Genomic DNA, 16,319 nt, shown 5'->3' with positions numbered 1-16,319 from the left:
ATGATTTCAGTTTTTGACTTAGATTTACGGTGTGATGTTGAATCCAGCCGTCAATAGGTTGGTGACTTTGGTTTCCATTGACCGCTGTTACATCATTTTGTTCTCAACGACTTACACAGTTTTACTCAGTAACGATTTTTCACTTGAATATTTTGTTCATCGAGATCTGATATGTGAGTTTACTGTTCCCTTAAATTTAAATAAAATTTTTTTTTGAGCAGTGTAGTTACCTGTATTTTGGTGGCAGTCAAATGTGCATTAATATTCCATGTGCTGTCACCATATTTTTGAAAATTAGCCTAAATTAGTAGGTTATACGTTGAAGAAATATTTAAGCATTCAGCATTTCATGGAACTGTAGTCTTTCCTGCAGCACCAGGTAATTGGTGTTTTATTTGCCCATCACCAGCCACTCTCATGCACCCACAACTCCATTTATGGAACTGAGACAATTTAGAGAGCACACACATTACTGGAGGAAAAAAAAAATCAGAAAACTCAAAAAAAAAAAAAAAAAATACAATAGGAAAAATATCAGTTACTACTGTAAGTATACAGTGAATATGCCTGTATTGAAACATAGTGTCTTGGAGATTTAAGGCGCAGATTCACACTAGTACATCATATTGCTGATCTTTAAATTAATACAATACTGAATAAAATAGGTTTTTATATAGTACAGTATTAATATAGGTTATGTGTGACTATAATGACTAAAATTAGATACCTTTATTTTATTAAGTAGGGCTAATGTAAATGATGTTTAAATTTAAAATTAAATCTTAAAATAGTATATTTCAATTATTCAATATTACTTTGGGTGCAGTATAAGTCTTAACATTGTGCTGTGCCAATTCATTTACTGTATCTTTACACTTATACACCTCTCCCATATTTTTCTTTTCTTTAATCTAAAGATATTGGATTGCTGAGTTTCCTGCCGAGTTTGACTTGAATCCTGAACTTGCAGACCAGATCAAAGAGCTGAAGGATCTTATAAACCAGAAAGGCAATGTCCGCCAAAGCTGTCTCATTGACATAGAGAATGTGTAAGTGGTTTTGATGTTGAATAATGGTCATGTGGTGTTTCTGATGAAGAGCATTATTGCGTATCACCCTTGTGAAAAATTATTTTTAACCTTTTATAATATTTTATAAAATTATAAGGGATAAAATGGTATCTATTTCTAATGGCAACATTTCTGTCTTTATTCTTTTTGTGTTAATTGTTTTTAGGTGTAATGTGAACATTTGAAATGTAAATTGTAAATGGACTTTATTTTTTTACTTCTTTGAAAAAGCGTAATAACTAACACTGTTCAGAACCATCGTTCTGGTGAAACAGAATAAAGTTAGCACAAACTCGGGTATTTTTCCTCTCCCCCTCACAGTCTGCACAGCAAAATTCTCTGCTTATTTCAGTGTTCTCTACAGTGATGTATATTGATTTATACTTCTCTGGTGTAACAAAATCAAAGCCCAGCAAGTCAAGTACTGCTAAGTAGTTTTTGCTTTATTTGAAATGTATTGTAAAAATAATAAAACAAGACATCATCTGATTAACTGGTATTTTACAGTTTATATACCTCTCTTCCATGTTGTTTTGCATTGTGATGCATTTTTCAGCTTCCTAATGATCTGCTGGCACATAACCCATTATGTAGAGCGGGAATGGAAAGCATTGGCAAAGTCAGTTTCATAAATTGTTATACAAAAAGGAATTTACACCGAAGTGGCTGTATATCTTTTTTGAATTGAAATATTTTTCTATTATCTCTGTAATATTGAACTATGTTTTGGCAATTGGCTAAAATTAAGTCTTTACTGTATGTTGCAACAAAAATTTTCTTGTGTGTGTTTTGACAAAATAGAAAGCAAATTGAATTAATCACATTCAACATATAAACTAACCCGGAAACTAAGCTTTGGTCAGCATCTTTGCCTAAAAAATTATGTTGATTAGATTGACAAACTTATATTGTACCAGTATGAATGAATGTCATTGTGTTTCAGTGTGATCGGTGAAGCACTGATTTGTCCCTATCCAGGGTTGTATCTAATCAGCCTGAATAGGCTGTGGTTTCATGCAATCTAAAAACTAATAAAACATGTTCAAAAAATGTGTGCGTCATATTTTAAGAGTACTAGGGAGCCGTTCTTACAGTATTTGAGTGGCAAAGCTCATGTTAAGATTTTCTTCAGGGTTCTTCAGTAAAATGTCAAAGTTGTTAAACTAGGTTACATCTTTCACCAGAGCATAATGGGCATTACTGAACTCAAAGGCAAGAACAATGTGTAGGGGTTTAGATCTAAGATTGACATAATATTGTTTTCATTTTTAAAAAAAATTAAATTTCATCATTTAATTTGTATTATGATGAAGTCATGTTTGCGAGTGATGACACATAACTGATGACACAGGACTGTTTATGTTAGCACAAGATGAAAAGTAAAGACAGATTTTCTCACATGTAAATAATGTAAATTCCTCATATAACTCATGCCAATGTCAGCTTTCTTCCTGATGTGATTCTGCTTAAAGATCTTGTAGTTAGGAAAATCTGCTGTATATTTTAAATAAACTCATTAGGCCTAAAAAGAATATAACCTTAACCAACTTGTGTTACTTTTCTTATAAATATTTTAAAATAATGAGAACACCGCCATAAAATTAATTAAGAGTTCCAAGTCTTTCATCACCTAGGTTTTGTCATTTTTATATGTGAAACATCACTTGTTTGGATTTCAAGAAAAGAATGTAAAAATAGTTTCTTACAAAGTGCACAATTTCATCCATGGCTGGTATCTGAGTGGGGGAAGGAGGTTGGAACTCATGGAAGATTGTAAGGTGGTCAGAAAATGTAAACATTTGTTTTTGTAGTAATGCTTTATTTCAAATGCTCCAGTGTAAGAATTGAACTTGCACTAAAAATAGTGGTACACAATTGAAAAATTTAGTAACCAAAATGATTATTAAGTAGACTGGTTCTGACATTTACTCTGCCACAATACCTGTTATGTTTTGACCTGTGCACAGTTCACATAGGTGAACATATCTGAGGCCAAAACTTTTAAGGGCAGATTTTTGTTCATTACCAGAAACATTACTGTTTAGCTTTGTATAGCAGTGCAAAGCAATTTTGACCCAAGAGATTAAGAAAAAGACCATAAATTTACCTCTGTGTGGCTACTACACTGAGGCAGGACACCTCAGTTTTTCCTAACAGTTCAAAATTAATCATGCTATTGCAAATAAAGTTCTGTGAGCAAATGGCAACTGCACATTCCACAGGTCTGCAACATAGCAAATCCTTTCAGGCAATAATTTTAAATCCCTTTCATTATAACAAAAAATAAAAATACTCTTTTGTAGACATGCATCATCCCACAATCAACATTCTATAGTTAATCTTTTTGTTTTCACAACTGGATTCAGTTTTCTAATTCATAGCTCCTAATAAACTACTTACTTGCTGTTATCATCCACTTGATATGGAAAGCTAGCTAATGCTCTAATACTGCCTTTGGGCTTTCTTGTGTTGTTTAATTCAGTAATATCACAGTAAATTATTGTTTTGGAAATTGTTCATGGTGAAGTGCTAATCGAAATTAGACATTTTCATGTGTAAAAATTAATAGTGTAATGAAAAGCAGTTGCCTAATAGTTCTCTTTTGTTACCTCTTCAAGGTTAAAGGTTTATACATTAAGTAAACAACTGAATAACAGTGAGAGAGAAACGATAGATGAGTGTTTTTAGTTGGCTGTACTAGACTAAAATAATGCAGAGTCTATTAAGTCTGTCAACTAATCATTGTCTTCTTTATGATCTGCCAGTAGTGTTCATATAGCAACATAGAACTTTGAACCTTGGAATTACAGATTTCTTTGTTTGAAGTTGCCAGCAAACTGTGCCTTGATGCCTTTGCAGTGAAATACTTACATAGCCAGTGGCATGTAACAAAAAAAAATCTGCATGGCTTTTCATAATATAATAGATTTTGTTTTAAAAAGTAGGATCCATTTTTCTTGTTCATATTTTCCTGAAATACTGTTTTGATTTGTGTGTTCTATAGTGTGCACAGCTTAGTATCACCTGAAGTTGTAAATCACATAACATTCTGAAAGCCTTCTTAATTCAGTTGAATGATATATAGGACTGGAGTCTATCTTGGCAGCATTGAATGAAAGACCGAAAACACCCCATGAATGAGTACAGTCTATCATAGGGGCCACTCATGCACACACCCACGCAGGATCAGTCTGGAATCTCAGTTCAAAAGTTTAATTCAAAGGTTTAAATGCAATACATCACCTCCCATGAGAGGATTTTTTGGAAGTGGCTTATTTAACAATAATTTAGCAAAAATGCTTGTGCTAGGGATGTTGTAAGCATCGGACTATATTTAACCTGTATTATGTGACACATAATGGAGTAAGTAACAATTAAATTATTATTTTTGCATGGAGTATTCTTTTAAGCTAACATGCTCATCTTTGTGGGATGGGGTTGAAAAAGATGCAAACTCCATATAGATAAAAGTTGGGCATGTAATTTGAACCCAGGAAGCTGATTATATAATCTGTTATATAAAAGAAATCCTGCGACAAGACTTTTATGAAGAGGTTTTTTCAAGTCCCACAAGAAAAGACTTTTGACATGAGATTGTTTGAAGTCACACCTTCCTCTCAACCATATTCAAACACGCAAATGGTCCACTCACATCTCTTTTGTGTGAATGCTTTTCAAAGATACATTTCCTGCTCTCTCAGCTCTTATAAATTTTTACATTTTCCTCACTTCAAGTTACCAATTAAAGAAGATGTATTATGTCCAAATCTTATTGATGAATATCATCCCGAATTGGTATATCAACGGAAGAAATGCATACACGGGCAATCCTAGCACTGAGAAAGATGAACTCGAATGGATTAACGCGAAAATTGTCGATCGGTTACACAGCATATTGATTAAATTCGTATTAATAGACTATGCTGAAACAGTTGCCGGTGATCGTGTGGAACAAAACATCAACTTATGATATTCCGAAGAATAACTGCAACCGTTAACACTGTCTGGTCTTCCACCACCCGAATTACTGTTGAAAGAAGGATGTATCCAAGAAAGGTAATGTAGTACATCTTCCCCGGATAACATTAGACTACAAAGGAGATCTTGATATGCCATTCGTATTAAAACGTTAACCGTTTCCCGTTAGAATAGATTTTGTAAAGACAATTAACAAATCACAGAGACAAACATTCGAAAAAGTCGGTTTATTTATTAGAGAGAAAGAAACAAAATTCTCTCACGGGCAGTTAAATGTTGCATTGTCACGAAGTAAGTCCAAACACAATCAAAATTCAATGGGATATTGATGAAAAATTAATTCAAAAAGTTTTACAGTAAAAGTGTAAGTTTAAAAAATATTTGCATGTTAATTTCAAAGCCAAACAGAATGAAATCGTATAATGCAACGAAAAACTCAAACACAACATGAAACATAATTTACTTTCAAATTATTAAATTTTACTATTTTTTTAATATGGTTAATTACTCGCTGTAATGTAAAATAGTTAGTTCTATTATGCATATGTAACAATTCCCATGAATATAACAATCTGTTAAAATTGTACATCTGCATCCCCATACATAAGCGGCAAAACCGCAAAGTGGCTTGTGCGTAACGCTGGCCCGAGGTTGGCGAGTAAAGCGAGAAGGGTCTTTATATTTATGTACTGTACTGGTTTGGCTTGAAGTCAAGATGATAAGCAGCATTCCCATACACAGAATTGTGTTTCTCAAAGTTTGTCTTGATTACTTTACATTTACTTATAATGCTATACCAATAAATGAACTGGGTAAAAGATCAACTGACAAAATGACTCGGGCACTTCACTTCTGATACCTAAAGTCCATAATAAGAATGCTCAAACGCACAGCGCTTACAGTCATCTGTGTGTGAAAATGTTTCACTAGTCACATGTCTCCATCCAAACTGCACCTTTTGTCCTCTCACTCTTCTTCTGTCTGGAGCTTGTTCCCACACTGATATTCTGTATTGAAAATAATGTAACAATTCCTGTTGCTACTCCTATTCGAATTTAGTTCATTTTCTCAAGCTTTTCCTCAACGTTTAAGAGCCCTTTCTGCAGATTTCAACTATCCACCAGAATAATAATCTTTTCCGTTAGTTCTGTTATGAATCATGTCAAATAATTTAGAAGCAGAATATTTTGGTGTGTGAATAGAAGACATGAACACAGGGAAATAACATGCAAACTGTTTACAGGCAGTCACTGGACAGGATCCAAACCTGGTTTCCTTCAGCCTTTCAGTTAGCATTGCATACCACCAGCTGTTTTTTATTTATTATTATTTTATGAACTATAGAAAAGATATTAATAAAATCAGTGAATGAAAAATATTTTATAAATCTAAAATAATTGAGGATTTTTTTTCCATGCACTGTTTGTGGAGTTAGATACATTAGCTACTTCATGAGTAGCCTTTTTTCTGTTGTATGATTATTTTTATAGAGGCAGTTATAAGTACTTATCTATGCAGGGCAGGGTTCATAACTTAATCAATTTGAACTTTTGTAAAACAAGTGTAAAGGGTTATTAAATTTTTTATTTGAATGAGGGTAGTAGATAAATGATGAACTGTAGTCAGAACTGAGCAAAGTTCATGCATAAAACTCACAAATACTAACAGTGAAAATAATAGTGTGATATCAGTGCTCAAATGTAGTCAACGCCATAGTAAAATAACCTTGAAAGGGCATTTTTCGATAAACTACTTTTCTCTCACTGAACATTTCTTCTTTGGCAAACAGTTTATATAGTGTAGATAATGTGGTTCATAACTTCAACTTCATGATATTACAAACAAAATCCAAAATTGTACAGCAATGTTGACATCATTTGATGGCTAAATATAAAAACAGAATAAAATAAAGAATTTAAAACTGCTAAATGTATTCCTGAATAAGGACACACTGCTCTGTATCAGATATAGATTTTGTTAAAGATTATCAAGTTACTCAGATAATGTATGGAGAGCATCATGTATATTTAAGTTTTTCCTTTTATTTTTTTAATATAGACAATTGTTTAATCATTTTGTATGTTAAAACAGCTTTTCATAAGGTTTTAATTTAGTTCATTCAAAATCACTGTATTTAGGAGAATTTTAAATTTAATACTACTCTTGAAGAAAATGCAGAAATTGATTGATTTTTTTTTGTTACATCTTTTTTGGGATGTGTTGAAAAATTATTTCCAAATACAGAGTTGTATTTTTAGAAAAACACCAGTCGCTTTCCATTCTTTTGGAAGATATTGTTAATGAATTGTGAACTTAACCTCATTTTTTATTAATTATTCTTGCATATTTCATCATTCTTCCAGGCCTTCCTATGGTTGGAAACGTCAGGTGACACAACGTCAACCTTCTGTTACCAAAAAACGTAAAATGTCTCTTCTTTTTGATCATCTGGATTCTTCTGAGCTGGCTGAACATCTTACATACTTAGAATACAAGTCATTTTGCAAGATTTTGGTAAGTTGTTGTTTTGTTGAATTAGTAAAAAATATAATTAATTGTAAATAGAAGGTGCTCAGACATTCATCAGTGAGTTGTATTGACCGAGTCACTTAATAGAGCTTAGGTAACATTTTCCGATTTATAAAATCTCTCATACATTATCCTGACTCAGCATACAGCCTTGTAGATTTCAAAAATATGTAGAATTTGAAAATACATAGTTTAAATTAAATTGTTATCCCATGTTATTGTAGGCATTTTAGAGAAATGTTGAGAAAACTCAAAGATCTTTGTTTTTAAGAAATTAATTTAATGGCTGCATTCTGTCTTCAATGAAGATTATTAATAACTAGCCAACCCGCGGCGTAACATACGCTGCATAATCAGGCCGCTTTTTTAATGATTTTTAAGCACAGGGAAAAAATTAACATTTGAAAAATCCGTAATTTAATAAACCACCAAGAATAGTAACATTGTAACAATGCATGGTACGAACCAACATACAATTGTCCGTGACTGAAAACTGGAGGACCGCCGTCGCGCTTTCTCTTCCCGCTCGGGCACTAAGGGCGGAACGGGAGAAGAGGGGAAGGACGGCCATTCCGCCCCCTCCGTCATGCTAGTCTGCTGATTTCTCGTTCAGTATGCACTGCCTGCTCATGTGCCCACCCCCAACTCGTCACCTGAGTCGTTTTCATCTTTGCACAGTCTACATGCACCTGTGAGTCACGTTGACTGTTCATTTTCCAAACAGTGCCTCATTTGCTTTTGTCTCTGGTACAGTCCAAATGCACCTCTGCGCCACATAGACTTTTCATTGTTCTTTGCGGTTCTGGCTGCTTTTCTATATATAATCCACCGAGTCACCCGACCATGGTAGTAGCCTGGGGGGGCGTGAACAAAGGGCAGGGACATAATCAGTGCGAGCGTATGACCCGCACTTACTGGGAATTCCTCGTTCGTGGGGAACAATTGCAAGCCCCGGATTCCAGCACAAATTGGGTTCAACGGCTTACCCACGCCTCTCTGTGCCAGGTAGACACACGTTGATCCATTCAGTGTAGCGCATGCAGTTACCTGATGGAGGAATCTGTATAACATTGAAAGAAGTGTTGTTTCCATGAAAAACACTTGAAGCGGAGCCATGGAGGGCAAATGAACAGTCAACGTGGCTCACAGCTGGATTTAGTGTTGGTGGGCGGGGAAACGGTTTCCGTGTTCCAGCAGGACCATCTAAGAAGATGCATGTTTGTCGCGGATGCAGTGGACGCGGGTCGGGGAATAAGGAGTGTTGGTGGGCGGGGAAACATTTTCCTTGCTCCTGCAGGACCGTCTAAGAAGACGCATGTTTGTTGCGGATGCGAATTGCTGTATGTAGCGTGTAAAACAGTTTGCGATGGTGCACGCGGTCGTGCGTTATAACCGAAAAGTCAACGTGGCTCAGAGGTGCATGTGGACTGTAGCTCAAACGAACATAAATGACGGCGTGTTTTCCGAGGCGTCGCGTCCGAGTTGGTGGGCGTGGCTCTGCAAGTTGTCGTCGTATCCAATGGTCTTAGAGTTGGTGGGCGTGGCTGTCTTGCGTGCTTTCCATGGGTGGCTACTTGTCGGCGGCTTAGTGAATTATATACGGTGGGCGTGGCTGTCTTGCGTGCTTTCCATGGGTGGCTACTTGTCGGCGGCTTAGTGAATTATATATACAGTAATCCCTCCTCCATCGCGGGGGTTGCGTTCCAGAGCCACCCGCGAAATAGGAAAATCCGCGAAGTAGAAACCATATGTTTATATGGTTATTTTTAGAATGTCATGCTTGGGTCACAGATTTGCGCAGAAACACAGGAGGTTGTAGAGAGACAGGAACGTTATTCAAACACTGCAAACAAACATTTGTCTCTTTTTCAAAAGTTTAAACTGTGCTCCATGACAAGACAGAGATGACAGTTCTGTCTCACAATTAAAAGAATGCAAACATATCTTCCTTTTCAAAGGAGTGCAAAGCAAGCAGTCAAAAAAAAAATCAATACGGCTTTTTGGCTTTTAAGTATGCGAAGCACCGCCGGTACAAAGCTGTTGAAGGCGGCAGCTCACACCCCCTCTGTCAGGAGCAGGAAGACAGAGAGAGAGATAGAGAGAGATAGCGAGAGACAGATAAAAAAAATCAATACGTGCCCTTTGAGCTTTTAAGTATGCGAAGCTCCGTGCAGCATGTCCTTCAGGAAGCAGCTGCACACAGCCCCCCTGCTCACACCCCCCTACGTCAGCGCAAGAGAGAGAGAGAGAGAGAGAGAGAGAGAGAGAGAAAGTAAGTTGGGTTTCTTCTCAGCCATCTGCCAATAGCGTCCCTTGTATGAAATCAACTGGGCAAACCAACTGAGGAAGCATGTACCAGAAATTAAAAGACCTATTGTCCGCAGAAACCCGCGAAGCAGCGAAAAATCCGCGATATATATTTAAATATGCTTACATATAAAATCCGCGATGGAGTGAAGCCGCGAAAGGCGAAGCGCGATATAGCGAGGGATCACTGTATAGATACTTGTTACCGTCATTCTGCTTAGAATTAAGATTGATCCCCTAAATTAACAGAATTTCATTGTCTTATCTGCATTGGAAATATAGATACAAATTTGAATTATGTATTTAAATAATTGCACATTACCAAATTATTATATTATAGGCCATATTTAAATAAGCTGTCAAATGACACAATGCTCAAAAGTGTTACATCATCCTTTCTAATTAAACTGTGGAATCCTAGCTTTGCAAATTCCTTCATACACTAGTAGTCCTGATTTGCACTCTGCTTAGCATCTTCATTTTGCCATGACCCACAGCTTATTGCTATAATGTTAACCAAATTTTTGGTTTACCATTGTCATTTAGTAAATGTAGTTAACTGGTTGTTAACTGCTTGATAAGCTGAATTAGAAATAATGAACCATTGTTTTGTTATTTTCATGTTTTTTTCAGTTTCAAGATTACCACAGTTTTGTGATGCATGGCTGCACAGTGGATAATCCCATTTTAGAGCGATTCATCACCCTTTTTAACAGCGTTTCCCAGTGGATCCAACTGATGGTCCTTGGTAAACACACTGCTGTGCATCGGGCTGCTGTTATCAAGCAGTTTATTCAGGTTGCCCAGGTAATGTGTTATTAAAAAGCAAGGCAGAGGTAATAGCTTTGCTGGTCCAACTCAAGAGTATGGCGTTGTGTGTGACAAATTAAATTAATCCATTTATAAATCCATAGTAAGTTCCAAGGGCTGTTTTATAAATGTAAGAAAGAACAAATAATGACTTCAAAATATGAGGAAATACAGCTCTTTGATATTATGTGTAATGGAAACTGACAACAGAAAGATGAGTAAAGGCAAGCTAATGTTAGAAAATACAATTCTGTAAAAATGTATGGGTAAATACGGTGAAATTCTGAAGTTGTGTAAGGTTAACATCGAAAAAGATGTAAAGGAAAAAATAGGAATGTGACTGTTTAATTTTTAATGCCCATTATGTGGATGAATAATGGATAGACCTGTATGAAATATATATAGTATTTTTTAATTTGTATGTATTGAATGTATTTATTTATGGAGCACTTTTTAAGTGATAAGCACAAAGAGCTTTACAACAAAACAAAAAGGGATAAAAAAGATAAAAGTAAAATTTAAAAAATCATTATAATATTTCATATAAAATTGGATAAAAAAAATAAAATTATCATGCCACCATAGCTAAAAACAAAAAAAAATAGATAAAATACATAAAAGAACAGTCTAAAAACAACCTAACAATAAAGAAATGGCTGTCTAAAATAATGTTTTTAATTGAGTTTTAAATGTAATTACAGAATTAGATGCTTAGATCTGATATCTAGTGTGTGGAATAACAAGTAAGCGCTGGTGAGGTGATGTAAGAGGTCTACCTGTATGATAAAGAAATCAGCATGTCTTTAACATATACTGGAGCCAGGCCATTCATAGTTTTATAGGTTAAAAGTAGGATCTTAAACTGGATCCTATAACTAAATGGTAGCCAATGTAATAAGGCTAAAATAGGGGTGATATGAGTAGAGGTCTTAGACCTGGTGAGGAGTAGCAGCATTTTGCACCAGTTGTAGCCTAGACAGACTGGTTTTGTTAAGAGTTGAGAGCAAGGAGTTACAGTAATCCATCACCCATAATTAGCACTTCTGTTTTATCCGAATTTAGTTGAAGGAAATTAAAAGATATCCAGTTCTTTATGTTGGTAATACAGTCATGAAGCTTGGCAAAACTACTTGAATTATTATGATCCCAAGCTAAGTGAAGCTGTAGATCATCAGCATAGCAATGGAACTGAATGTCTTGCTTTCTAATAATAAAGCCTAAGAGTAGCATACAGACAGAAAATAATAAGGGACAACATAATTTAAGATGGAAATGGAAGATACTGTATTCTCACTGCCTACTTTAAATTTTCTGTTTGACATATAAGAAGAGAACTATTTTAATGCTGTTCCAGATATACCAACCCAATGATTAAGTCTATGTAGCAATATAGAATGATCAATGGTATCAAAGGCTATATTTAGAACAAAGAGAAGTAAAACTGAGGTCTTGCTCGAGTCATCATTTCTAAGAAGGTCTGCACCCTAAGGAGTGCAGTTTTAGTGCTGTAGTTTTCTCTGAATTCTGACTGAAATTTTTCAAAAATATTGTGCTTATTTATGAAGGTAAAATTTGACCTGCTTTGACCTTTTCAAGCACCTTTAGAAAAAAAAGGGAGCTTTGAGATAGGCCTATAATTATTTAAATTAGACTGGTCTAGATCAGGATTTGTAAATATAGGATGGACAGTTGCATTTTTAAAATGATCTGGTACATAGCCACTTAATAGGGAACTGTTAATAATAGCCAAAATGGCCGGCCCAACAGATATGATGACTTCCTTGAGAAATTTTGTTGGAAGAATATCAAGGGAACAAGAAGAAGACTTCATTTGTTATATCAGGTCAAATAACTATGGTTCTAAAGTGTGCTTAAATGAAGCTAAAAGATGTATGCAGGAACCTGGCATGACAAGGATGGAGGCCTTTATTGTGTCAGTTTTATTGGTAAAAAAGGATAAAAATTAATCACAGTTAAACATAGCACTGTCGACCTTCCTTGAGTTTGGGTTGACAAGGCCATTTAAAGTTCTATACAGGAAGCTAGGATTATGACGGTTCACATCAATATTGGAGGTTAGAAAATAAAATGTTCTATCTGCTTTTACAGCATTATCATATGTAGATATCAGTTCTTTCAATTATTCCAAGTGCACATGTAGCTGGGAAGCTTTTTATGCTCTTTCAGCTTTCCTACATTTTTTCTTTAATGCCCATATGTCATCAGTGAGCCACGGAGTAACAGTAACTTTTCATCTTGCTTTAAACTATACTGGGGCAACAGAATGCAGAGTGGACTGACATATATAATTAAAATCATCTAGAAGATCATTTGGATTATTTAGATTAAGTAGATTTGAAGCATTATCTTGAAACATTGAAGACAATTTCAGAGCAGTCTCATTAGTAAACAAATGGGTCAGATAGTCCTGTTTACCCAACATAGGAGTATATTGTACACAAACATTAAAATGTATACATTTATGATCAGACATCACAAAGTCCAGTAATGTAACATTAAAATAGATACACCAAGTGTAGAAACAAATCCAATGTATGACCCTGAATGTGGGTGGGGTCAGTTACATGTTGCACTAAGTTGAAAAACTGAGTAATGTATAAAAATTCTACTACTAAAGGATCAGTGGTCACATCCATGTGTAGGTTAATAATTCTTGATAATTCTATGATATCACAAAATCTGATAACAGATCAGACAATTCAGAAAAAAAAGATAATGTCTTAGAGTTAGAAGGGTGATAATGATAAATCAAACAGCACAATAAAAGCCCTTTACAAGACATCTGAAATAGTAATGCCTCAAAAGAACTGACATCTTTAAACTTGATAAGATCACAATTGTGTGAATTTTAAAATGCTACAGCAACCCCTCCACCCTGGCCAGAGGCTCTAGGGATATTGAAATACAGGAAATCAAGGGAGCACATTTCAATCACAGAGCTGTAGTCACCAACCTTTAACCAGGTTTCTGTAAGAAGTAGAAAATCAACTCCATGTGACTGAATAAAATTGTTTAAAGTAAAATTCTTATTTAACACTAACCTTGCGTTCATTAGAGACCTCTTAACATCTCTATTACTTTCAACAGAGGTAGAATTAAGAACAAAGAGGTTAGAATAATCAACATATCTAGCTTTTGCTGTCCTACCGATTCTATTATTAATAACACAAGGAATTAATGCATAATTCGCATTGTGGGCTACACAGGGAGCATGACAGGAATTAGTAGAATCATTTACATTTATAACCTTGCTTGCTAGTCAAGAGTCATTTAAAACACGACTAAGTCATTTAAAACACGACTAAGTGCTACTTGCTACATGAATGAACCAGTTTTACTTAAATGGATACTGTTTTTGGAGAAGAATCACCATCTTTCCTAGAACAAATTGTATATTGTATAGAAGATTTTAAAGAATCAAAAAGGGAAAGTTTCATGATATGTAACAAAGTTTAACAAGAATCTTGATTTTTTTTAGATCACTCAAATATTTAAAGTAATGTAAAAGAATTGTAAGAATTGTATATTACATTTTGATCACCTCATTTTATTTGAATGTATCATAGAATGCTTGATTTTCTACTTAGGGAAAAGTGCTGGTCATGAATTCTATTACACTGTGGATTCATAGCAAGGGTCAAGATCTAAGTGAGAAAATATCACATGCAAGTTGAAGTCACCTATTATGATGTACATTAGCTAAGAAATCACTTAACGTAATTAAACTACTGTAGAAATTACTTTGAAGTGCAGCACACAGTCCATAGAGAGCAGCTTGAATTACCACATACTTAAGTCATTAATTGCTATTTGGCTCACCATACATTTAGGGAATGCTGTTACTACTGTGCCCAGTTTTTCAGTGGCATGTATCCATATCTGCTTTTCTACATGGCTCCAAGTCAGTATTTGGGGCTTACTCTTACCAAATAACTGATCTGGGTGTCTTTACATACCTATATTTTCTCAACAAACAAAGAAATCTTCTTTTTTTCAGATCTGTGAGAGAATGTGTGTCCAGGCAAGCATTGACAACAACAGGGAGAGGCAGAACAGTATTAATTTGGTGCATAAAAGATCAAAAATATGTAAATGTTTACATGGTAATGCTCCAGTAGTATTAATGAGAAGGAAAAAAAAAACAGAATACAATTAGCCATTTCATTTTTGAAAGTCTTTTACAAAAGTTAAAACATTAAACAGATTAGTACAGTATTTCAAATACCAAAAATATACCTACAAATGTGCAGAATGAGCAGTCTAATACCATGAGTACTTAAAATAATTAAATGTGCTCCCCGACATCGAAAACTGTTACAAATTATGATATAAATTGTGTATTGTACTCACCATATTATGTTCTGAATACAAGAAAGCTCCGACACTTTTCTGCTTTGTATGAACTTACAAAGTACACAAGTCTGTATCTTAGTCTCACCAAGTTACATTTTCTCTCTGCTTTCTTTGCTCGATGCTTGATTACAGCTCACTGCTGCTTCCTTACCTGTATTAATTACCAGTGAGGGAGCACCTACTGGATTAATAAATTATTATTATTGTGTGTGTCATTAAAGTGAGCATTAAATAGGGAGTATGAGTGAGAAAGAGTTCAGAACTCGTTTTACCGGAGTCTCTCAGAATTCGCTTTCTTGTTCCAGTTCAGGGTAGTTTCTATCATCTCCAAAGCATAACCACTGTCTAAAAACCATTTTTGTTCACCTTCACAATACCCCAAAGATGACCTTTAACTATCCTTTCTCTTACCAATAAGAAAACTATTATAAACAATGTTTTTAAATAAATGTGTATGCTTTCTGTACAAAAAAAAAAAGAACAAATAGTTGCAACCTGATAAAGTAATGCAGTTTGCATGGGATTGGAGATCAGAAGGTATGTACATAATTATGTTTTAACTGTTTTCATACTTGTATCATGGTACAACATGTGTGGGATATCTTGGTGTGAAAAACAGACTGTTCCAAAACCTTCACATATCACTGCTTTCCTGAAGGTTAATTTAAGAAGTGCTTGGTCAACTGTATCTTAGGTAAACTTTAACATTATACAAAGTTACTGTCTGTTATACCTGCATTTTTATCTCTCTTTAATTTAATATTGTTTTTATCGGTATGCTGCTCCTGGAGTATGTGAATTTCTCCTTGGGATTAATAAAGTATCTATCTATCTATCTATCTATCTATCTATCTATCTATCTATCTATCTATCTATCTATCTATCTATCTATCTATCTATCTATCTATCTATCTATCTATCTATCTATCTATCTATCTATCTTACAGGTATTTGTAGATTATGTCTGTGTTCCATATGGTTTTTCTGATTCTGTTGACATATCTGGTATACCAAATTATTATTTAAATGACTTATTTTTGTTATTAGATTAATAGATAACCATATATTCAAGCATTATTCAATATGAACTCAGAATATATTCTGCTTGTTAATTGTTTCAGTCTTTGATAAAGATCCTGTCACATCCTGTAATCATTTGCAAGAAATTGGCCAACTAGACCTCATCCTGAGTTTAGCATCTGGATGGGTACACAGTGAAGGGAATAACAGTGGTGTGTTAAATCCTAAATA

General features: G+C 34.7%; 1 protein-coding gene across 1 annotated transcript in view; it reads left to right on the top strand.

The window, feature by feature from the left end:
* LOC114646201 (RAS guanyl-releasing protein 2) overlaps positions 1-16,319 on the top strand; it is a 220,414-nt gene that overhangs the window by 107,644 nt on the left and 96,451 nt on the right. Inside the window, exons 6-8 of the mRNA XM_051921194.1 lie at positions 918-1,049; positions 7,412-7,562; positions 10,518-10,691. Coding sequence (XP_051777154.1) covers positions 918-1,049; positions 7,412-7,562; positions 10,518-10,691 — 457 coding nt within the window. The remainder of the gene's footprint in view (positions 1-917; positions 1,050-7,411; positions 7,563-10,517; positions 10,692-16,319) is intronic.

Source organism: Erpetoichthys calabaricus, chromosome 1, assembly GCF_900747795.2.
Source record: "Erpetoichthys calabaricus chromosome 1, fErpCal1.3, whole genome shotgun sequence".
Lineage (NCBI taxonomy): Eukaryota > Metazoa > Chordata > Cladistia > Polypteriformes > Polypteridae > Erpetoichthys > Erpetoichthys calabaricus.
Note: the sequence above shows the minus strand (reverse complement) of the source record. Positions and strands in the feature narration are given on the sequence as shown.